A 23,851-nucleotide genomic window follows, 5' to 3' on the forward strand; every position below is an offset into this window, starting at 1 on the left:
CACTGAAATGAGCACACAAACATCTGGAAAACAAAAATAGAGGTATACAGTCATATATGCATCTTATTGCTGACCCCTTCCTCCCAACATAAACTGGAAGAAAAAAAAAAGCAAATCACAGAATCACAGAATCACAGAATCACAGAATCACAGAATCACAGAATCACAGAATCACAGAATCACACAATCACACAATCACACAATCACACAATCACACAATCACACAATCACACAATCACACAATCACACAAACACACAAACACACAAACACACAAACACACAAACACACAAACACACAATCACACAATCACACAAACACACAAACACACAAACACACAAACACACAAACACACAAACACACAAACACACAAACACACAAACACACAAACACACAAACACACAAACACACAAACACACAAACACACAAACACACAAACACACAAACACACAAACACACAAACACACAAACACACAAACACACAAACACACAAACACACAAACACACAAACACACAAACACACAAACACACAATCGAGGGTTGGAAGTGACCTCAAAAGATCATCTAGTCCAACCCCCCTGCAAGAGCAGGGTAACCTAGAGTACATCACATAAGAACTTGTCCAGGCGGGCCTTGAATATCTCCAACGTAGGAGACTCCACAACCTCCCTGGGCAACCTGTTCCAGTGCTCTGTCACTCTTACAGTAAAGAAGTTCTTCCTGATGTTAACGTGGAACCTCTTATGCTCCAGTTTACACCCATTGCTCCTTGTCCTATCACTGGATATCACTGAAAAAAAAATAGCTCCATCATCCTGACACTCACCCTTTACATATTTGTAAACACTGATGAGGTCACCCCTCAGTCTCCTCCAAGCTAAAAAGACCAGCTCCCTCAGCCTCTCCTCATAAGGGAAATGTTCCACTCCTTTAATCATCTCTGTGGCTCTGCACTGGACTCTTTCAAGCAATTCCCTGTCCTTCTTGAACTGAGGGGCCCAGAACTGGATGCAATATTCCAGATGTGGCCTCACCAAGGCAGAGTAGAGGGGGAGGAGAACCTCTCTTGCCCTACTAACCACACCCTTTCAAATCTACCCTAGGATGCCATTTGCCTTCTTGGCCACAAGGGCACATTGCTGGCTCATGGTCATCCTCCTGTCCACCAGGACCCCCAGGTCCCTTTCCCCTTCACTCCTTTCCAGCAGGTCAACCACCAACCTGTACTGGTACGTGGGATTGTTCTTCCCCAGATGCAAGACTCTACACTTGCTCTTGTTGAATTTCATCAAGTTTCTCCCTGCCCAACTCTCCAGCCTGTCCAGGTCTCACTGAATGGCAACACAGCCTTCTGGTGTGTCAGCCACTCCTCCCAATTTAGTGTCATCAGCGAACTTGCTGAGGGTACACTCAGTTCCCTCATCCAGGTCACTGATGAAAATATTAAACAGCATTGGTCCCAGCACCGACCCCTGAGGGACTCCACTAGTCACAGACCTCCAGCTAGATTCCGTGCCATTGACCACAACTCTCTGCCTTCTTCCTTTCAACCAGTTCTTGATCCACCTCACTACCTGATCATCAAGCCCACACTTTTTTAGCTTATCTATGAGAATGCTGTGGGAGACAGTATCAAATGCCTTACTGAAATCAAGAAAAACTACATCTACCACTGTACTATCATCCCTCCACCTAGTCACTTCCTCATAGAAGGCTATAAGGTTGGTCAAACATGACTTCCCCTTCATAAAACCATGTTGGCTGTTCTTAATAACCCCCTCATCCTTAATACGCCTAGAGATGGAGTAAAGAATAAGTTGTTCCATCACCTTTCCAGGGACAGAGGTAGGGCTGACCAGTCTGTAATTACCCGGGTCCTCCTTCTTGCCTTTCTTATAGACTGGTGTGACATTTGCCATCTTCCAATCCTCAGGCACCTCTCCCGTTTCCCACGATTTACCAAAGATTATGGAGAGTGGCCTAGCAATGACCTCCGCCAGCTCCCTCAGCACCCGTGGGTGCATTCCATCTGGACCCATTGATTTATAGATGTCCAGATTGCATAGCTGATCCCTAACCCAATCCTCATCTACCAAAGCAAACTCCTCCTTTGTCCTGACTCCTTCTGGGGCTACAGGAATCTGGGGCCCCTGGGGAGAGTCTGCAGGAGTAAAGACAGAGGCAAAGAAAGCATTCAGCACTTCTGCCTTCTTTGTATCCTGTCTCCAGGGCACCCACCTCGTTCAACAACGGACCTATATTGCCTCTTGTGTTAGTTTTATTTGCTATGTATTTGAAGAAGCCCTTTCTATTGTCCTTAATCCGACTTGCAAGATTAAGTTCCAAGGAGGCCTTAGCTGTCCTAATTGCCTCCCTACATCCTCTAACAACTGTCCTATATTCCTCCCAAGTGGCCAGCCCCTCTTTCCATAATCTATAGATTCTCCTTTTCCACTTGAGTTTGCCCAGCAGCTCCTTGTTTAACCACGCTGGTCTCCTAGATCCCTTACTTGATGTCCTACTCATTGGGATGCTCTGATCCTGAGCTTGGAAGAAGTGGTCCTTGAATTCTGACCAGCTATCATGAGCTCCTTTACCACCTAGTACCCTTTCCCATGGGACTTGCCTTAGCAGTTGATTGAACAGGCCAAAGTTGGCCTGTTCAATACATCATGCAAACCATGTCAGCTGAAGAACAGGGAAACTGCCAGCAAGATGATGAGGGACAGCAGTACTCTATGGTTCAACAACAGGGTAAGCAAAAGCACAGTGCAAGATGGAATCTTCTGGGGAAGAGCAAACAGGGGGTACTCCACACAGGCAGGTCATCTCCATGACTATACATATAAGATAAAGCCCTAATACAGCTGTCACATTACCCAAATGTTAGCATAGAATTCAATATGAGATACGGATGTACCCAGTTACAGCTCAGTAATGACACAGTTCTACATTAGTTTTCAGATATCAGAGAATAGTTTGGGTTGGAAGGGACACCTTCCAGTAGACCAGACTGCTCCAAGCCCTCACCACCCTCATAGTAAAGAGCTTCTTCCTAATACAGAATCTAAATCTCCCCTCTCTGTCAGTGGTCTGCCTTGACCTTTCTCCAGGCTAAACAAGCCCAACTCTCTCAGCCTCTCTTCATAGAGATCCTCCAGCCCTCCAGAGCATACATATGCTCTAGAGGAACATAAGACACCACAAAGGAGTCCAAGCTCAATGCTTCCCCTAGGTTGTTGGGTTGGGGTTTTGTTTGTTTTTTTTTTTTGGGGGGGGAGGGGTTTGTCACTTTTGGTAGGTTTTGTCATTGTCAGGGTAGGGTTTTTTGTTGGGTTTTCTTTGTCTGGTTTGTGGGGGGGAGGGGGGGGTGTCAGGTTTTGTGTTTGTTATTGTCCTGGGTTCAGCAGTGGCAGTCATTTTTTTCTCCTTAGCTGGTACAGCACTGTGGTTTTGACTTTCGGCCTGGGAACAGTGCTGATAACACCAATGCTTTTAGTTACTACTCAAATGTTTAGTCTGACCAAGGACATGCTGTGAGATGGAGATGGAATACCCCTTTGCTAGTTTAGGTCAGGTGTCCTGTCTCTGCTCCCTCCTTGCTTTCTGTGCCCTTCCTCACTGGTAGTACATGAGATACTGAAAAAGCTTTTTTTTTTTAACCTAAATCTGAAAGTCTAATAAATTTCAGAGCAGAGGTTTAAAAAGAATACTATGCTGCTTTTTTCCCCTCCCCTTGAAAAAAAATAATAGAAAAAACAACCATCCTATTATATCAAAGACAGAAATAATAGCATGTAAGTACTTAAAAGCTTATGGACATGAAACTTCAGAAGCTGGTCAGATTCAAACCAAATACTGTCAGATTTTCTTGGTTCCCATCAAACTTTAACTCCCATTGAACATTTTTGCTAACCATAAAACGTGTGATTAGAAGACACATAAACTACTGGAATTATGACAGTATGATGGGCTTTGACTTCAGTCTGATTTAAGAACAGAAATTTAAGAAGTCATTGCAGCAATAGCAGTGGGCAACCACTCCAGGAGGGAGCACAACACACCGCTGTTTCTGTCATGACAAGCCAAACTGGTGGCAAGACTCTCATTCACCCTGTTTCAACCCTGGTCTTCTCCAAATTCTGCAGTCACTTTCCTGAGCGTATTTGGAGGATTATATAGGTTTATGTTACACAAGCTACTGCAATGCTCTTTACTTTTAAGATAAATTTGTAATCCTAAAAACTTTAATGTCTACATGAGGGTTATTGTGTGTTAATGTGATTGGACAGTATACAGTCTGGAACAATACATTGTATTCTCTTCCCTTGTTATTTCCCTTGTCATTTCCCTTGTCATTATTATTATTGGTGGTAGCAGCAGTGATTTGTGTTATACCTTAGTTACTGGACTGTTCTTATCTCAATCCGTGGGAGTTACATTTTTCCAATTCTCCTCCCCATCCCTCCAGGAGAGCAGGGGAGGAAAGAAAGGGGGGGAGTGAGCAAGCGAAACTGTGTGGCTGACAGAGTTTAAACCACAACAGTTATAATTATTATTCTGCTTTGGTTTTGTTGGGTTTTTTGTTTAGGGGGGTGTTTTGGTTTTGCTTTGGGTTTTTTTTGTTGTTTTTTTTTTGAGGGGGGGGTTAAGTTTAAAAAATATGTATATATATAGGAGCTACAACAATCTATGTTGTAGCTCAATGTTATCACAAACTTGCCCCAACTTAACACCATTATTAGCTGTATCTTATCAGGCATTTTACAAAAGCAACATAAAGCCAAACAAAACCCTCCCCAAGCAGAACAATATCTGGAAAGTTAGCCGAGCTGTCATATCAGAACTGCATCTCAGCAGCTCAAACTTCCTGCCAACTAGGAATAAGAAAAATAAGTTTCAATTTCAGCATTTTATTATTTATCCCTGCAGATCTTTAAGATATTCATTAAAGCAGGTCTCAACCAGCAGTTTCATTATCTTACTAAATCCAAGTACAACAATCTCCAGAAGCAATTACAGTACTGAGTTGATATTTGTTCATTCTTGGGAACACAGACTACTGCTGTCAAAGTGAAATAATATCAACAGTCCAAGAGCCATCTACAATACTCAAGAATTCTGTATAGTGCTGCTGACAACCCTGATATCACCTCACCCCTTAATACCAAAACCATTTCTTAGTTTAAAATTAAACCAAGACCACTTGGAGAGCTAACTACTGGCTTACTCCTAAGGCAATCAAGAAAAATAAAGCCTAGATACAGTCCTTTTTACAGCTGACTGGAGAATAGATGAGAAAATTCACAGCCCAGGAAGAACTGCTGGTCACAACACAGAGGCTATTCAGAGTATAACAGAGCACTGCATTCTGTTTTAAAGACTTACTATACCTACTTTAACACAAAGGGTCATGGCAAGCAGGATGATACTCAAAGTAGACTAGGAAAACATTAGCATACTGTTTCTATCTTCTAACATCATCTTAAAAATTAGACAACTATTATTCTGAAGTAGCAGTATTTACTTCCCCATTACCCCTACAATAGAGCTTTATAAAGTTTATTTAAGAGCTGGAAAGAGCTCTAGATTTAGATACACATTTATATCAAGTGAATCTCCATATGACATATTTAGCTTCTGTCATATGAATTACCTTCCAATTAAGCATTTTGTCTTTGCCACGATAAAGATTTGCTAAATAGAGTAATCTCAAGTCAGGAAATATATATATATGTATATCGTACAGGTTGCAATCTTAAATCCACTGATATACACTAAGACAAGAAACAAGACAAGAAAGCTCCAATATTTTATTTATGATCGTTTTTCAGCTGGCAAAGGAAGAAAGGAAAACTCAGGGAATTTTGGAACTGCTCTAGGGAAGAAAATACAAGCAGAAGGCAGTATTAGAAGCAAAAGGTGAATAGGAAAACAGAAAGAACAGAATTAGTCATTAACTCACTCATGATGTTCCCAGAAAGCTGCATCAAATCTAAGAGAATGCTAAAAATATCAGATAACAGCTATAACATTTGATATAGAAATCATTACCAACACCAGTCAAATCTAGCTTGCACTATGACTGATACAAAGTTTAATAGTAGCTGGGATGAATGCACCAATACAGAAATTAAGGTCATAAACCAGATGCAGTTTCTCCCCCCTAGAAATTATTTTAAGGGTCAAGGGGCCATAATATTCCTGTGCCACCTCTTCATATAAAGGCACACCTGTGAAGCAATTTGATACCTGTTGCACATAATGAACTTACACGGGCACCTTAGTAGGATTTCTGTAGACAAACTGAGAGCAGACTGCATTATACTTACAAACATAACCCTTGCCTCTCACACAGCAGTTGCTATAAATTGAGAAAGTCAAAGGGGTAGAAAGCAAGTCTATCACCTAAACCTATAAACATATCAGGAACAGAAGAGCAGTTCCAGAAATACTCCAAGTTATTAAATAAAAAGCACTTTCATTAACCAGTAACAAATAATAATTACAGTAAGTAAGCTGGTCTTCAGACAACCTGCCTCCAAAGATAAAATTCTCCTTCAAAAGGGAGAATGGATGCAGCTTGTACAATTTAAAAGAAACTACCAGATACAACTGAAAATAATTAGATGACTGAGGTGTTGAGTAAGGAAAAAGCCTTCTACTTTAAAGAAAAAAAAAAAAGCAGGTTCCATTATGCCCCTCTAACTATAGACAGGGTTATTAAATAAAAGCATAAGGCAGTGCTACAAACTAAGAGCTAGGTACCACCAAAGCATGTACAAATTGGAATCTACATAGTAACAAAAACTGAAACATAAAGACATTATTATAATTTGTGACCTTACAAAGCATGCAGTTGTTCTAAGCAAGCACTATATAAAACCAAAATAGGTTTTAAGGATTTTTTTTAGGAAACAAAAGCATGCAGCTGATTTTTTTTTAGTCATTTGTTCAGAATAGCCTAAACATCCATTTAGTAATTTCTTAAGTGGTTATAACTATTTCACAAATACAACAGCACTTACCTTGGTATTGTCACACAATTTGTATTGCAATTCTGAGTGGTAATGGCCTTCTCAAGCTCATCCAGCTGTCCTGTTTTCTTTAATTTCTTGACCAAGCTTTTCACTGCTTTTTCACACCACTTTTCCTCTTGACCATTCTGCTCACCACCACCAGCCCCTCCAGAGCCACCAGCAGTTTTTTTCCACCCCAGAAGTCTTTTCACAACTGGTGGAGTGAATGGCAATATGGATGACATGACTTTTACCAGACAGAACTCTCAGCAAGAAATAAACTGGAGATTCCTGTCTGACCCCTAAAAACACAAACCAAAACAAACACATTAGCACTAAGGTTTCACATGAAACAAATACATTGCTTAGGACCTTTCATTACCAAATGCCATAGGACACTGCATCCAAAAAAAAGTCAGATAATAGTTCATAATTAGCCTGCATCATGATCAGGTACCCCATTAATAAAGTTCAAATGCAAGTTTCCTGCAGACTTTTCAACAGTTAGTGCAGACTAAGGTTATTGTTGGATGAGAAACTTTTGATATTAAAACTTTGCCTAAGTTTTATGTAAAGAAGAATATGCATTCTCTTCAGTCTCAAGCAGAGCTCAGATTGTTATCCAGAACCTACTATAAAGCCCGTTCTCCCAGTACTCTTGTGGGAAAGGGATTAGAGAGATAAAAACAAGTTTTGCTGGGAATTTTTTATTATTTTGCTTTGTTTTTAAGTTACTCTTAGTAGCAGAGATTTTTTTTGAGCTCAAATATATCAACTGGTGAGCAACACTTCTGAAAGATCAAGTGGAACAGGAAGATGGAAAAGGACCCAGGAGGGCCTTCCATTTGGAGATTTACTGTGTAATTCAAGTTTGATTTTGTTTGTGAATCTAGCTTCTGGGTAGAAAAAGAGATCACTTAAGAGTCCAATTTTTTTTAACCTCATTTTTTCAGTTGTGTTATTCTTTTTAGCAAACGACCTCAGGAAAAGTGATAAATTCTTCTCCAGGATTATTATACATAGTTTCACACATAAAGAAAACTGGATCTTTGAACACTTTTGTTCATTATTTCAGTGACTTCAGGTATAGCCCATGACATAACACACATAACTGCAGAAAATCAACTACATCACTTTTTTTTTTTCTTCCCGCCACACAAAAAATTACAAACAGGAACTTTATAGCTCTGCAGTAACAACAAATACTTGCATTTATCACAACAGTTTCTCCTATGTACTTATCTAGACAGATGAAAAACTTAACAGATAATATCTGTTTACATCTTGCGATGCATAGATAGCTATGGCATTCAAACTAGTGCCATGAAGAAAACTACTAATCTCAATTCGCATGTACATTGCATATAAGCAGCATTTATTTCACATCCGTAGCTTTGGACTAGGAGGGCAATAGACAAAAGGGTACTGGCTGAATCAAAGCCTTCCAGTCCTAAACACTTAACTCTTACTAAACACTCTTAACTTTCTCCACCAGCCCAGCACGAAGTTTCTCACACCTAGTCTTACAAAAAACAAAAACCAAAAAAGAAACCGTTTGTTGTTGTTTTTTTTTTTTTTTTCCACGCACAACCACCTGGGGGGTACAAGCCGGCCATTGCCACCCCTCACGGCCCCGTGTCGAGCACTATTCGGGCGTGTGAACGGCGAAAAAAAATAGCATCCCACACCACCAGCCAAAAAAAGCCACTCCCCGCGGATATTTCCTTCCACCGAGATGCCCCCCAGCCCCGAACCGTTTCCAAGGCCCAGCCACCGTGACTATCAACCGCCCTCAGAGCCAGCCGTATCCCACCACAACAAGTAGTGGGGGAGGGCGCAAGGAAGAGCCGCCATCCCCCGTCGGGATCGAATCGACAAGTCAGGCCCAGTTAACTCAGACCAAACCAAACCCTGCGCGGCTCCCCCAACCCATATCCAGCCGACGGAGCCCCCCTTCCCGAGGAGCGACTGCACTGCCTACCCCACCAGCACCACAACCAAAATACACATTCAAACCACAAAAAAAATCCAATCTTTTTCTCACCAAACTCCACGACCGACATCCCCACCTCAGTACTACCGTCCCCTACGGAGCCACCCACTCCCATTGGCTCCTACCGTGTCCCGCCCCAGTGGTGGGCGGGGAGAAGGTACATTGGTTCCGCTGCCCGTCACTTAATAAACAGCGGGCGAGGATTGGACACCTGGTGCCGAGGGCCAGCCCAAGACGCCGATTGGTGGATTGAGGCGCCAATTGACTGCCCGCGGTGGAAAAAAAAATACGGAAAGAGTAACTTAAACAAAAAAAAAAAAATCAAGGAGAAGGGCAATGGAGTTGGATCGGTGGTGTTGCGTGCCCTACGCGACCATTAGGAGTGGTTGATCGGGAAAGGAGACGCGACAGAGCGGGTCTGAATGACCCACAGGTGCGCAGCCGCAGTGGCAGTTCCTTTCGCACCGCTTCCGGATCCCATAGCCTTCCGCGCCGGGAGAGTTTGGGAGGTGAGAAAATGTAGTACACGTCTTTGATTCGGAGAAAACTCCAGGAACAAACTCGCCAACAAAGTTTTCAAGTTGACAAGCAGGTATTCTTGATTGTCGTCTTTCTTAAGTCCGGCCGGCTTGAATATACAGTCTCTATAATGTCCAAGCAGTTGTGTGTTAATGGTTCTGTCGATTCTTCCTGCAAAAAGGATGCTGGATTCACAACGTTAGTGACCACAATTTCTATATCATCGTGTTACACGAGGGTGGCCTGGTATTTTAAAAAAAGGTGAAGGAGATAACCAATGACCTCATTTCTGTTCCAGGACTGCTGATACAACACGGGAAACTAGCACATTAATCCTTTGTCCCAAGGTGAATTTGCAAGACTCTTCAATATTCATGACAACTGCTGCCACAGCTCTTAGGCATCTGGGCCATCCTTTGCTGGCTTCATCCAGCTGTTCTGAAAAATATGCCACTGCCATTTATAGGCTCCTAGTTCCTGAGCAACGACCCCCTAAACTATTCCCTGTTCTTCATAGGAATATAGCCAAAAGGGTGTAGTCACATCTGGAAGTCCCAGAGCTGGAGCTCTCATTAGCTCTGTTTTTAAATTTCTAAAAGCCCCCTCAGCTGAATTAGTCCATTCTAAAGAGGAAGGGTTTCCCTTCAACAGTTCATACTGATGTGTGGATAGACTCCACAACTCGTTGAAGTTGTAAAGTAGGTATGCTTTTATTCAGCACTGAGGTGCATGGGGATAGCTCATCCAAAGCATGCACACCTCAGGGTTGTTCTACCTTTATATTTATTGTCTTAAGGTATACATAGACATGAGGTTGCTCAATACGCCTATACATATTTATTATCTATCTGATACAGGGATAACCAATGTACAGGGGGGTACCCACTTCGTATTATAATGAGCCGGAAGGTCCTTTGCACCTGCGCAGGGCACCTTCTGGTCATGGGCAAGGGTCTCAGGGTGAAGTAAATGAGTCTTCCTCTTGTGGGTAGGGGTCTTCAAGATGAAGTAAATGAGTCTTCCTCTTCTTAAACCTTACAACTTTTTATACTCAGACATAGCCTTAGGGTTTGGTCAGCGCCCAGTCTGCTTCTCCCCCAATTATCCGTAGAACCAAACATCTGCTTCTGTCCCTTACCAGTAGAGCTAAGCATCTAGCTAAGCATCTGCTTCACCCTCCAGCAGTAATCAATGCCTTGGCATGTTAGGTACTTAGGTCAGACAATCCATTGTTTAAGCAGAGGAATTCTTTTAACCCCCTTGTACAATTTCTCTGTATTACCCCCCTCTTCATTACAAACCACGACATTAGCAAAATATTGCAATGCGGTTAGAAGCGGCCAAAATTGTTTAAAAATGGCAAGAATTGGGCAAAACTGGGTTACAAATGAGAAAAATGGCTTAGAAGGGGTTAGAAGTTGGCAAAACCAGGTTAGCAATGAAAAAAGTGAGTGAAAGCAGGCAAGGCGTGTGCAAAAAAAAAGTAGTAGAAAGAAAACAGTGGCTTACAACGGTTCAGAAATTGCCGAAAATGGGTTTGAAAAGGCCAAAAATCGATTAGAAGTAGGAAAAATCACTTAAACCGAGTTAGAAGTGGGCAAAACCAGGGTAGAAATGGCCCAAGGTGGCTTAAAACGTATTAGAAATGGAGAAAAAATGGGTTGGAAGTGGACCAAAACAGGTTTGAAATAGACAACCATGGCTTCAAACCAGGTGGAAACTAAAAAAATGGCTTAAAATGGGTCAGAAATTGCCGAAAATGGGTTTGAAATGGCCAAAAATCACTTACGTCAAGTTAGAAGTGGGCAAAACCAGGGTAGAAATGGCCAGAAATGGCTTAAAAGGGGTTTGAAAGGGGAAAAATGGGTTCGAAAAGGCCAAAAGTGACTGAAAAAGGATTAGAAATGAACAAAAATGATTTAGAAATGGCCAAAAGCAGCTTAGAAATGGCAAACATCTCCTTGAAACAGGCTAGAAGTGGGCAAAAATGGTGTTGAAAAGGCCAGAAATGGCTTGACAGGGGTTGAAAAGGGCAAAAATGGGTTTGAAGTGAGCCAAAATGGGTTAGAAAATGCCGAAAATGGCTTAAAAGGAGTTGAAATTGGGGAAAATGTGTTGAAAGTGGGCAAAAATGGGTTAGAAATGGCAAAAAGTGGCTTAAAATGCCTTAGAAAGGGGCAAAAATGGGTTAGAAGTGTCTTAGAAATGGGACGGAAATGGCCAAATATGGAATGTGGCTTAAAACCGCTTGGAAAAAGGCAAAAAATGGGTTATTAGCGGCCAAAATTGTTTAAAAATGGCAAAAATTGTGCAGAACTGGGTTAGAAATGAGAAAAATGTCTTAGAAGGGGTTAGAGATGCGCAAAACTGGGTTACAAATGAGTAAAAATGGCTTAGAAGGGGTTAGAAGTTAGCAAAGCTAGGTTAGAAATGAAAAAAAGTGACTGAAAGCAGGGAAACAGTGTGCAAAAACAAGTAGGAGAAAGAAAACAGTGGCTTAAAACGGGTCAGAAATTTTCAAAAATGGGTTTGAAAAGGCCAAAAACCGATTAGAAGTAGGAAAAATCACTTAAGTCAAGTTAGAAGTGGGCAAAACCAGGGTAGAAATGGCCAGCAATGGCTTAAAAGGGGTTTGAAATAGAAAAACTGGGTTAGAAAAGGAAAAAAATGCCATAAATGGGTTAGAAAAGGCCAAAAGTGACTGAAAAAGGAGTAGAAATGAACAAAAATGATTTAGAAATGGCCAAAAGCAGCTTAGAAATGGCAAACATCTCCTTGAAACAGGCTAGAAGTGGGCAAAACTGGTGTTGAAAAGGCCAGAAATGGCTTGACAGGGGTTGAAAAGGGCAAAAATGGGTTTGAAGTGAGCCAAAATGGGTTAGAAAATGCCGAAAATGGCTTAAAAGGAGTTGAAATTGGGGAAAATGTGTTGAAAGTGGGCAAAAATGGGTTAGAAATGGCAAAAAGTGGCTGAAAAAGGGGTTGAAAATGGGAAAAATGTGTTGAAAGTGGGCAAAAATGGGTTAGAAAGGGCAAAAAGTGGCTTAAAATGCCTTAGAAAGGGGCAAAAATGGGTTAGAAGTGTCTTAGAAATGGGACGGAAATGGCCAAATATGGAATGTGGCTTAAAACCGCTTGGAAAAAGGCAAAAATGGGTTATTAGCGGCCAAAATTGTTTAAAAATGGCAAGAATTGTGCAGAACTGGGTTAGAAATGAGAAAAATGTCTTAGAAGGGGTTACAGATGCGCAAAACTGGGTTACAAATGAGTAAAAATGGCTTAGAAGGGTTAGAAGTTAGCAAAGCTAGGTTAGAAATGAAAAAAAAGTGACTGAAAGCAGGGAAACAGTGTGCAAAAACAAGTAGGAGAAAGAAAACAGTGGCTTAAAACGGGTCAGAAATTTTCAAAAATGGGTTTGAAAAGGCCAAAAACCGATTAGAAGTAGGAAAAATCACTTAAGTTAGAAGTGGGCAAAACCAGGGTAGAAATGGCCAGCAATGGCTTAAAAGGGGTTTGAAATGGGAAAAATGGGTTAGAAAAGGAAAAAAATGTCATAAATGGATTAGAAAAGGCCAAAAGTGACTGAAAAAGGAGTAGAAATGAACAAAAATGATTTAGAAATGGCCAAAAGCAGCTTAGAAATGGCAAACATCTCCTTGAAACAGGCTAGAAGTGGGCAAAAATGGTTTTGAAAAGGCCAGAAATGGCTTGACAGGGGTTGAAAAGGGCAAAAATGGGTTTGAAGTGAGCAAAAATGGGTTAGAAAATGCCGAAAATGGCTTAAAAGGAGTTGAAATTGGGGAAAATGTGTTGAAAGTGGGCAAAAATGGGTTAGAAATGGCAAAAAGTGGCTTAAAATGCCTTAGAAAGGGGCAAAAATGGGTTAGAAGTGTCTTAAAAATGGGACGGAAATGGCCAAATATGGAATGTGGCTTAAAACCGTTTGGAAAAAGGCAAAAATGGGTTATTAGCGGCCAAAATTGTTTAAAAATGGCAAGAATTGTGCAGAACTGGGTTAGAAATGAGAAAAATGTCTTAGAAGGGGTTAGAGATGCGCAAAACTGGGTTACAAATGAGTAAAAATGGCTTAGAAGGGGTTAGAAGTTAGCAAAGCTAGGTTAGAAATGAAAAAAAGTGACTGAAAGCAGGGAAACAGTGTGCAAAAACAAGTAGGAGAAAGAAAACAGTGGCTTAAAACGGGTCAGAAATTTTCAAAAATGGGTTTGAAAAGGCCAAAAACCGATTAGAAGTAGGAAAAATCACTTAAGTCAAGTTAGAAGTGGGCAAAACCAGGGTAGAAATGGCCAGCAATGGCTTAAAAGGGGTTTGAAATAGAAAAACTGGGTTAGAAAAGGAAAAAAATGCCATAAATGGGTTCGAAAAGGCCAAAAGTGACTGAAAAAGGATTAGAAATGCACAATAATGGTTTAGAAATGGCCAAAAGCAGCTAAGAAATGGCAAACATCTCCTTGAAACAGGCTAGAAGTGGGCAAAAAGGGTGTTGAAAAGGCCAGAAATGGCTTGACAGGGGTTGAAAAGGGCAAAAATGGGTTTGAAGTGAGCCAAAATGGGTTAGAAAATGCCGAAAATGGCTTAAAAGGAGTTGAAATTGGGGAAAATGTGTTGAAAGTGGGCAAAAATGGGTTAGAAATGGCAAAAAGTGGCTGAAAAAGGGGTTGAAAATGGGAAAAATGTTTTGAAAGTGGGCAAAAATGGGTTAGAAATGGCAAAAAGTGGCTTAAAATGCCTTAGAAAGGGGCAAAAATGGGTTAGAAGTGTCTTAGAAATGGGACGGAAATGGCCAAATATGGAATGTGGCTTAAAAACCGCTTGGAAAAAAGGCAAAAATGGGTTATTAGCGGCCAAAATTGTTTAAAAATGGCAAGAATTGTGCAGAACTGGGTTAGAAATGAGAAAAATGTCTTAGAAGGGGTTACAGATGCGCAAAAACTGGGTTACAAATGAGTAAAAATGGCTTAGAAGGGGTTAGAAGTTAGCAAAGCTAGGTTAGAAATGAAAAAAAGTGACTGAAAGCAGGGAAACAGTGTGCAAAAACAAGTAGGAGAAAGAAAACAGTGGCTTAAAACGGGTCAGAAATTTTCCAAAATGGGTTTGAAAAGGCCAAAAACCGATTAGAAGTAGGAAAATTCACTTAAGTCAAGTTAGAAGTGGGCAAAACCAGGGTAGAAATGGCCAGCAATGGCTTAAAAGGGGTTTGAAATGGGAAAAATGGGTTAGAAAAGGAAAAAAATGCCATAAATGGGTTAGAAAAGGCCAAAAGTGACTGAAAAAGGATTAGAAATGAACAAAAATGATTTAGAAATGGCCAAAAGCAGCTTAGAAATGGCAAACATCTCCTTGAAACAGGCTAGAAGTGGGCAAAAATGGTGTTGAAAAGGCCAGAAATGGCTTGACAGGGGTTGAAAAGGGCAAAAATGGGTTTGAAGTGAGCCAAAATGGGTTAGAAAATGCCGAAAATGGCTTAAAAGGAGTTGAAATTGGGGAAAATGTGTTGAAAGTGGGCAAAAATGGGTTAGAAATGGCAAAAAGTGGCTGAAAAAGGGGTTGAAAATGGGAAAAATGTGTTGAAAGTGGGCAAAAATGGGTTAGAAATGGCAAAAAGTGGCTTAAAATGCCTTAGAAAGGGGCAAAAATGGGTTAGAAGTGTCTTAGAAATGGGACGGAAATGGCCAAATATGGAATGTGGCTTAAAACCGCTTGGAAAAGGCAAAAATGGGTTATTAGTGGCCAAAATTGTTTAAAAATGGCAAGAATTGTGCAGAACTGGGTTAGAAATGAGAAAAATGTCTTAGAAGGGGTTACAGATGCGCAAAACTGGTTTACAAATGAGTAAAAATGGCTTAGAAGGGGTTAGAAGTTAGCAAAGCTAGGTTAGAAATAAAAAAAAGTGACTGAAAGCAGGGAAACAGTGTGCAAAAACAAGTAGGAGAAAGAAAACAGTGGCTTAGAACGGGTCAGAAATTTTCAAAAATGGGTTTGAAAAGGCCAAAAACCGATTAGAAGTAGGAAAAATCACTTAAGTCAAGTTAGAAGTGGGCAAAACCAGGGTAGAAATGGCCAGCAATGGCTTAAAAGGGGTTTGAAATAGAAAAAAATGGGTTAGAAAAGGAAAAAAAATGCCATAAAGGGGTTCGAAAAGGCCAAAAGTGACTGAAAAAGGATTAGAAATGAACAAAAATGATTTAGAAATGGCCAAAAGCAGCTTAGAAATGGCAAACATCTCCTTGAAACAGGCTAGAAGTGGGCAAAATTGGTGTTGAAAAGGCCAGAAATGGCTTGACAGGGGTTGAAAAGGGCAAAAATGGGTTTGAAGTGAGCCAAAATGGGTTAGAAAATGCCGAAAATGGCTTAAAAGGAGTTGAAATTGGGGAAAATGTGTTGAAAGTGGGCAAAAATGGGTTAGAAATGGCAAAAAGTGGCTGAAAAAGGGGTTGAAAATGGGAAAAATGTGTTGAAAGTGGGCAAAAAATGGGTTAGAAATGGCAAAAAGTGGCTTAAAATGCCTTAGAAAGGGGCAAAAATGGGTTAGAAGTGTCTTAAAAATGGGACGGAAATGGCCAAATATGGAATGTGGCTTAAAACCGTTTGGAAAAAGGCAAAAATGGGTTATTAGCGGCCAAAATTGTTTAAAAATGGCAAGAATTGTGCAGAACTGGGTTAGAAATGAGAAAAATGTCTTAGAAGGGGTTACAGATGCGCAAAACTGGGTTACAAATGAGTAAAAATGGCTTAGAAGGGGTTAGAAGTTAGCAAAACCAGGTTAGAAATGAAAAAAAGTGACTGAAAGCAGGGAAACAGTGTGCAAAAACAAGTAGGAGAAAGAAAACAGTGGCTTAAAACGGGTCAGAAATTTTCAAAAATGGGTTTGAAAAGGCCAAAAAACCGATTAGAAGTAGGAAAAATCACTTAAGTCAAGTTAGAAGTGGGCAAAACCAGGGTAGAAATGGCCAGCAATGGCTTAAAAGGGGTTTGAAATGGGAAGAATGGGTTAGAAAAGGAAAAAAATGCCATAAATGGGTTCGAAAAGGCCAAAAGTGACTGAAAAAGGAGTAGAAATGAACAAAAATGATTTAGAAATGGCCAAAAGCAGCTTAGAAATGGCAAACATCTCCTTGAAACAGGCTAGAAGTGGGCAAAAATGGTGTTGAAAAGGCCAGAAATGGCTTGACAGGGGTTGAAAAGGGCAAAAATGGGTTTGAAGTGAGCCAAAATGGGTTAGAAAATGCCGAAAATGGCTTAAAAGGAGTTGAAATTGGGGAAAATGTGTTGAAAGTGGGCAAAAATGGGTTAGAAATGGCAAAAAGTGGCTGAAAAAGGGGTTGAAAATGGGAAAAATGTGTTGAAAGTGGGCAAAAATGGGTTAGAAAGGGCAAAAAGTGGCTTAAAATGCCTTAGAAAGGGGCAAAAATGGGTTAGAAGTGTCTTAAAAATGGGACGGAAATGGCCAAATATGGAATGTGGCTTAAAACCGTTTGGAAAAAGGCAAAAATGGGTTATTAGCGGCCAAAATTGTTTTAAAATGGCAAGAATTGTGCAGAACTGGGTTAGAAATGAGAAAAATGTCTTAGAAGGGGTTAGAGATGCGCAAAACTGGGTTACAAATGAGTAAAAATGGCTTAGAAGGGGTTAGAAGTTAGCAAAGCTAGGTTAGAAATAAAAAAAAGTGACTGAAAGCAGGGAAACAGTGTGCAAAAACAAGTAGGAGAAAGAAAACAGTGGCTTAGAACGGGTCAGAAATTTTCAAAAATGGGTTTGAAAAGGCCAAAAACCGATTAGAAGTAGGAAAAATCACTTAAGTCAAGTTAGAAGTGGGCAAAACCAGGGTAGAAATGGCCAGCAATGGCTTAAAAGGGGTTTGAAATGGGAAGAATGGTTTAGAAAAGGAAAAAAAATGCCATAAATGGGTTCGAAAAGGCCAAAAGTGACTGAAAAAGGATTAGAAATGAACAAAAATGATTTAGAAATGGCCAAAAGCAGCTTAGAAATGGCAAACATCTCCTTGAAACAGGCTAGAAGTGGGCAAAATTGGTGTTGAAAAGGCCAGAAATGGCTTGACAGGGGTTGAAAAGGGCAAAAATGGGTTTGAAGTGAGCCAAAATGGGTTAGAAAATGCCGAAAATGGCTTAAAAGGAGTTGAAATTGGGGAAAATGTGTTGAAAGTGGGCAAAAATGGGTTAGAAATGGCAAAAAGTGGCTGAAAAAGGGGTTGAAAATGGGAAAAATGTTTTGAAAGTGGGCAAAAATGGGTTAGAAATGGCAAAAAGTGGCTTAAAATGCCTTAGAAAGGGGCAAAAATGGGTTAGAAGTGTCTTAGAAATGGGACGGAAATGGCCAAATATGGAATGTGGCTTAAAACCGTTTGGAAAAAGGCAAAAATGGGTTATTAGCGGCCAAAATTGTTTTAAAATGGCAAGAATTGTGCAGAACTGGGTTAGAAATGAGAAAAATGTCTTAGAAGGGGTTAGAGATGCGCAAAACTGGGTTACAAATGAGTAAAAATGGCTTAGAAGGGGTTAGAAGTTAGCAAAGCTAGGTTAGAAATAAAAAAAAGTGACTGAAAGCAGGGAAACAGTGTGCAAAAACAAGTAGGAGAAAGAAAACAGTGGCTTAAAACGGGTCAGAAATTTTCAAAAATGGGTTTGAAAAGGCCAAAAACCGATTAGAAGTAGGAAAAATCACTTAAGTCAAGTTAGAAGTGGGCAAAACCAGGGTAGAAATGGCCAGCAATGGCTTAAAAGGGGTTTGAAATGGGAAAAATCGGTTAGAAAAGGAAAAAAATGCCATAAATGGGTTCGAAAAGGCCAAAAGTGACTGAAAAAGGATTAGAAATGAACAAAAATGATTTAGAAATGGCCAAAAGCAGCTTAGAAATGGCAAACATCTCCTTGAAACAGGCTAGAAGTGGGCAAAATTGGTGTTGAAAAGGCCAGAAATGGCTTGACAGGGGTTGAAAAGGGCAAAAATGGGTTTGAAGTGAGCCAAAATGGGTTAGAAAATGCCGAAAATGGCTTAAAAGGAGTTGAAATTGGGGAAAATGTGTTGAAAGTGGGCAAAAATGGGTTAGAAATGGCAAAAAGTGGCTGAAAAAGGGGTTGAAAATGGGAAAAATGTGTTGAAAGTGGGCAAAAATGGGTTAGAAATGGCAAAAAGTGGCTTAAAATGCCTTAGAAAGGGGCAAAAATGGGTTAGAAGTGTCTTAAAAATGGGACGGAAATGGCCAAATATGGAATGTGGCTTAAAACCGTTTGGAAAAAGGCAAAAATGGGTTATTAGCGGCCAAAATTGTTTAAAAATGGCAAGAATTGTGCAGAACTGGGTTAGAAATGAGAAAAATGTCTTAGAAGGGGTTAGAGATGCGCAAAAGTGGGTTACAAATGAGTAAAAATGGCTTAGAAGGGGTTAGAAGTTAGCAAAGCTAGGTTAGAAATAAAAAAAAGTGACTGAAAGCAGGGAAACAGTGTGCAAAAACAAGTAGGAGAAAGAAAACAGTGGCTTAAAACGGGTCAGAAATTTTCAAAAATGGGTTTGAAAAGGCCAAAAAACCGATTAGAAGTAGGAAAAATCACTTAAGTCAAGTTAGAAGTGGACAAAACCAGGGTAGAAATGGCCAGCAATGGCTTAAAAGGGGTTTGAAATGGGAAAAAATGGGTTAGAAAAGGAAAAAAATGCCATAAATGGGTTAGAAAAGGCCAAAAGTGACTGAAAAAGGATTAGAAATGAACAAAAATGATTTAGAAATGGCCAAAAGCAGCTTAGAAATGGCAAACATCTCCTTGAAACAGGCTAGAAGTGGGCAAAATTGGTGTTGAAAAGGCCAGAAATGGCTTGACAGGGGTTGAAAAGGGCAAAAATGGGTTTGAAGTGAGCCAAAATGGGTTAGAAAATGCCGAAAATGGCTTAAAAGGAGTTGAAATTGGGGAAAATGTGTTGAAAGTGGGCAAAAATGGGTTAGAAATGGCAAAAAGTGGCTGAAAAAGGGGTTGAAAATGGGAAAAATGTGTTGAAAGTGGGCAAAAATGGGTTAGAAATGGCAAAAAGTGGCTTAAAATGCCTTAGAAAGGGGCAAAAATGGGTTAGAAGTGTCTTAAAAATGGGACGGAAATGGCCAAATATGGAATGTGGCTTAAAACCGTTTGGAAAAAGGCAAAAATGGGTTATTAGCGGCCAAAATTGTTTTAAAATGGCAAGAATTGTGCAGAACTGGGTTAGAAATGAGAAAAATGTCTTAGAAGGGGTTAGAGATGCGCAAAACTGGGTTACAAATGAGTAAAAATGGCTTAGAAGGGGTTAGAAGTTAGCAAAGCTAGGTTAGAAATAAAAAAAAGTGACTGAAAGCAGGGAAACAGTGTGCAAAAACAAGTAGGAGAAAGAAAACAGTGGTTTAGAACGGGTCAGAAATTTTCAAAAATGGGTTTGAAAAGGCCAAAAACCGATTAGAAGTTGGAAAAATCACTTAAGTCAAGTTAGAAGTGGGCAAAACCAGGGTAGAAATGGCCAGCAATGGCTTAAAAGGGGTTTGAAATGGGAAGAATGGGTTAGAAAAGGAAAAAAAATGCCATAAATGGGTTCGAAAAGGCCAAAAGTGACTGAAAAAGGATTAGAAATGAACAAAAATGATTTAGAAATGGCCAAAAGCAGCTTAGAAATGGCAAACATCTCCTTGAAACAGGCTAGAAGTGGGCAAAAAGGGTGTTGAAAAGGCCAGAAATGGCTTGACAGGGGTTGAAAAGGGCAAAAATGGGTTTGAAGTGAGCCAAAATGGGTTAGAAAATGCCGAAAATGGCTTAAAAGGAGTTGAAATTGGGGAAAATGTGTTGAAAGTGGGCAAAAATGGGTTAGAAATGGCAAAAAGTGGCTGAAAAAGGGGTTGAAAATGGGAAAAAATGTGTTGAAAGTGGGCAAAAATGGGTTAGAAATGGCAAAAAGTGGCTTAAAATGCCTTAGAAAGGGGCAAAAATGGGTTAGAAGTGTCTTAAAAATGGGACGGAAATGGCCAAATATGGAATGTGGCTTAAAAACCGTTTGGAAAAAGGCAAAAATGGGTTATTAGCGGCCAAAATTGTTTAAAAATGGCAAGAATTGTGCAGAACTGGGTTAGAAATGAGAAAAATGTCTTAGAAGGGGTTACAGATGCGCAAAACTGGGTTACAAATGAGTAAAAATGGCTTAGAAGGGGTTAGAAGTTAGCAAAGCTAGGTTAGAAATAAAAAAAAGTGACTGAAAGCAGGGAAACAGTGTGCAAAAACAAGTAGGAGAAAGAAAACAGTGGCTTAGAACGGGTCAGAAATTTTCAAAAATGGGTTTGAAAAGGCCAAAAAACCGATTAGAAGTAGGAAAAATCACTTAAGTCAAGTTAGAAGTGGGCAAAACCAGGGTAGAAATGGCCAGCAATGGCTTAAAAGGGGTTTGAAATGGGAAAGAATGGGTTAGAAAAGGAAAAAAAATGCCATAAATGGGTTCGAAAAGGCCAAAAGTGACTGAAAAAGGAGTAGAAATGAACAAAAATGATTTAGAAATGGCCAAAAGCAGCTTAGAAATGGCAAACATCTCCTTGAAACAGGCTAGAAGTGGGCAAAAATGGTGTTGAAAAGGCCAGAAATGGCTTGACAGGGGTTGAAAAGGGCAAAAAGGGGTTTGAAGTGAGCCAAAATGGGTTAGAAAATGCCGAAAATGGCTTAAAAGGAGTTGAAATTGGGGAAAATGTGTTGAAAGTGGGCAAAAATGGGTTAGAAATGGCAAAAAGTGGCTGAAAAAGGGGTTGAAAATGGGAAAAATGTGTTGAAAGTGGGCAAAAATGGGTTAGAAATGGCAAAAAGTGGCTTAAAATGCCTTAGAAAGGGGCAAAAATGGGTTAGAAGTGTCTTAAAAATGGGACGGAAATGGCCAAATATGGAATGTGGCTTAAAACCGTTTGGAAAAAGGCAAAAAATGGGTTATTAGCGGCCAAAATTGTTTAAAAATGGCAAGAATTGTGCAGAACTGGGTTAGAAATGAGAAAAATGTCTTAGAAGGGGTTACAGATGCGCAAAACTGGGTTACAAATGAGTAAAAATGGCTTAGAAGGGGTTAGAAGTTAGCAAAGCTAGGTTAGAAATAAAAAAAAGTGACTGAAAGCAGGGAAACAGTGTGCAAAAACAAGTAGGAGAAAGAAAACAGTGGCTTAGAACGGGTCAGAAATTTTCAAAAATGGGTTTGAAAAGGCCAAAAAACCGATTAGAAGTAGGAAAAATCACTTAAGTCAAGTTAGAAGTGGGCAAAACCAGGGTAGAAATGGCCAGCAATGGCTTAAAAGGGGTTTGAAATGGGAAGAATGGGTTAGAAAAGGAAAAAAAATGCCATAAATGGGTTCGAAAAGGCCAAAAGTGACTGAAAAAGGATTAGAAATGAACAAAAATGATTTAGAAATGGCCAAAAGCAGCTTAGAAATGGCAAACATCTCCTTGAAACAGGCTAGAAGTGGGCAAAAAGGGTGTTGAAAAGGCCAGAAATGGCTTGACAGGGGTTGAAAAGGGCAAAAATGGGTTTGAAGTGAGCCAAAATGGGTTAGAAAATGCCGAAAATGGCTTAAAAGGAGTTGAAATTGGGGAAAATGTGTTGAAAGTGGGCAAAAATGGGTTAGAAATGGCAAAAAGTGGCTGAAAAAGGGGTTGAAAATGGGAAAAATGTGTTGAAAGTGGGCAAAAATGGGTTAGAAATGGCAAAAAGTGGCTTAAAATGCCTTAGAAAGGGGCAAAAATGGGTTAGAAGTGTCTTAAAAATGGGACGGAAATGGCCAAATATGGAATGTGGCTTAAAACCGTTTGGAAAAAGGCAAAAATGGGTTATTAGCGGCCAAAATTGTTTAAAAATGGCAAGAATTGTGCAGAACTGGGTTAGAAATGAGAAAAATGTCTTAGAAGGGGTTACAGATGCGCAAAACTGGGTTACAAATGAGTAAAAATGGCTTAGAAGGGGTTAGAAGTTAGCAAAGCTAGGTTAGAAATAAAAAAAAGTGACTGAAAGCAGGGAAACAGTGTGCAAAAACAAGTAGGAGAAAGAAAACAGTGGCTTAGAACGGGTCAGAAATTTTCAAAAATGGGTTTGAAAAGGCCAAAAACCGATTAGAAGTAGGAAAAATCACTTAAGTCAAGTTAGAAGTGGGCAAAACCAGGGTAGAAATGGCCAGCAATGGCTTAAAAGGGGTTTGAAATGGGAAGAATGGGTTAGAAAAGGAAAAAAATGCCATAAATGGGTTCGAAAAGGCCAAAAGTGACTGAAAAAGGAGTAGAAATGAACAAAAATGATTTAGAAATGGCCAAAAGCAGCTTAGAAATGGCAAACATCTCCTTGAAACAGGCTAGAAGTGGGCAAAAATGGTGTTGAAAAGGCCAGAAATGGCTTGACAGGGGTTGAAAAGGGCAAAAATGGGTTTGAAGTGAGCAAAAATGGGTTAGAAAATGCCGAAAATGGCTTAAAAGGAGTTGAAATTGGGGAAAATGTGTTGAAAGTGGGCAAAAATGGGTTAGAAATGGCAAAAAGTGGCTGAAAAAGGGGTTGAAAATGGGAAAAATGTGTTGAAAGTGGGCAAAAATGGGTTAGAAATGGCAAAAAGTGGCTTAAAATGCCTTAGAAAGGGGCAAAAATGGTTTAGAAGTGTCTTAGAAATGGGACGGAAATGGCCAAATATGGAATGTGGCTTAAAACCGCTTGGAAAAAGGCAAAAATGGGTTATTAGCGGCCAAAATTGTTTAAAAATGGCAAGAATTGTGCAGAACTGGGTTAGAAATGAGAAAAATGTCTTAGAAGGGGTTACAGATGCGCAAAACTGGGTTACAAATGAGTAAAAATGGCTTAGAAGGGGTTAGAAGTTAGCAAAGCTAGGTTAGAAATGAAAAAAAGTGACTGAAAGCAGGGAAACAGTGTGCAAAAACAAGTAGGAGAAAGAAAACAGTGGCTTAAAACGGGTCAGAAATTTTCAAAAATGGGTTTGAAAAGGCCAAAAAACCGATTAGAAGTAGGAAAAATCACTTAAGTCAAGTTAGAAGTGGGCAAAACCAGGGTAGAAATGGCCAGCAATGGCTTAAAAGGGGTTTGAAATGGGGAAAAATGGGTTAGAAAAGGAAAAAAAAATGCCATAAATGGGTTAGAAAAGGCCAAAAGTGACTGAAAAAAGGATTAGAAATGAACAAAAATGATTTAGAAATGGCCAAAAGCAGCTTAGAAATGGCAAACATCTCCTTGAAACAGGCTAGAAGTGGGCAAAAAGGGTGTTGAAAAGGCCAGAAATGGCTTGACAGGTGTTGAAAAGGGCAAAAATGGGTT

The 23,851-nt window shown here is 40.0% G+C and overlaps 1 protein-coding gene across 2 annotated transcripts in view; it reads right to left on the reverse strand.

The window, feature by feature from the left end:
- LOC117438927 (mothers against decapentaplegic homolog 2) overlaps positions 1–9,117 on the reverse strand; it is an 88,846-nt gene extending 79,729 nt beyond the window's left edge. For both annotated transcript variants that reach the window (XM_034074283.1, XM_034074282.1), the window contains exons 1-2: positions 9,062–9,117; positions 7,027–7,319 (exon numbers count right to left, since the gene is read on the reverse strand). In XM_034074283.1, coding sequence (XP_033930174.1) covers positions 7,027–7,262 — 236 coding nt within the window. In that variant the 5' untranslated portion in view covers positions 7,263–7,319; positions 9,062–9,117. The remainder of the gene's footprint in view (positions 1–7,026; positions 7,320–9,061) is intronic.
- Positions 9,118–23,851: the final 14,734 nt, after the last annotated feature.

Source organism: Melopsittacus undulatus, unplaced genomic scaffold (assembly GCF_012275295.1).
Source record: "Melopsittacus undulatus isolate bMelUnd1 unplaced genomic scaffold, bMelUnd1.mat.Z mat_scaffold_77_arrow_ctg1, whole genome shotgun sequence".
NCBI lineage: Eukaryota > Metazoa > Chordata > Aves > Psittaciformes > Psittaculidae > Melopsittacus > Melopsittacus undulatus.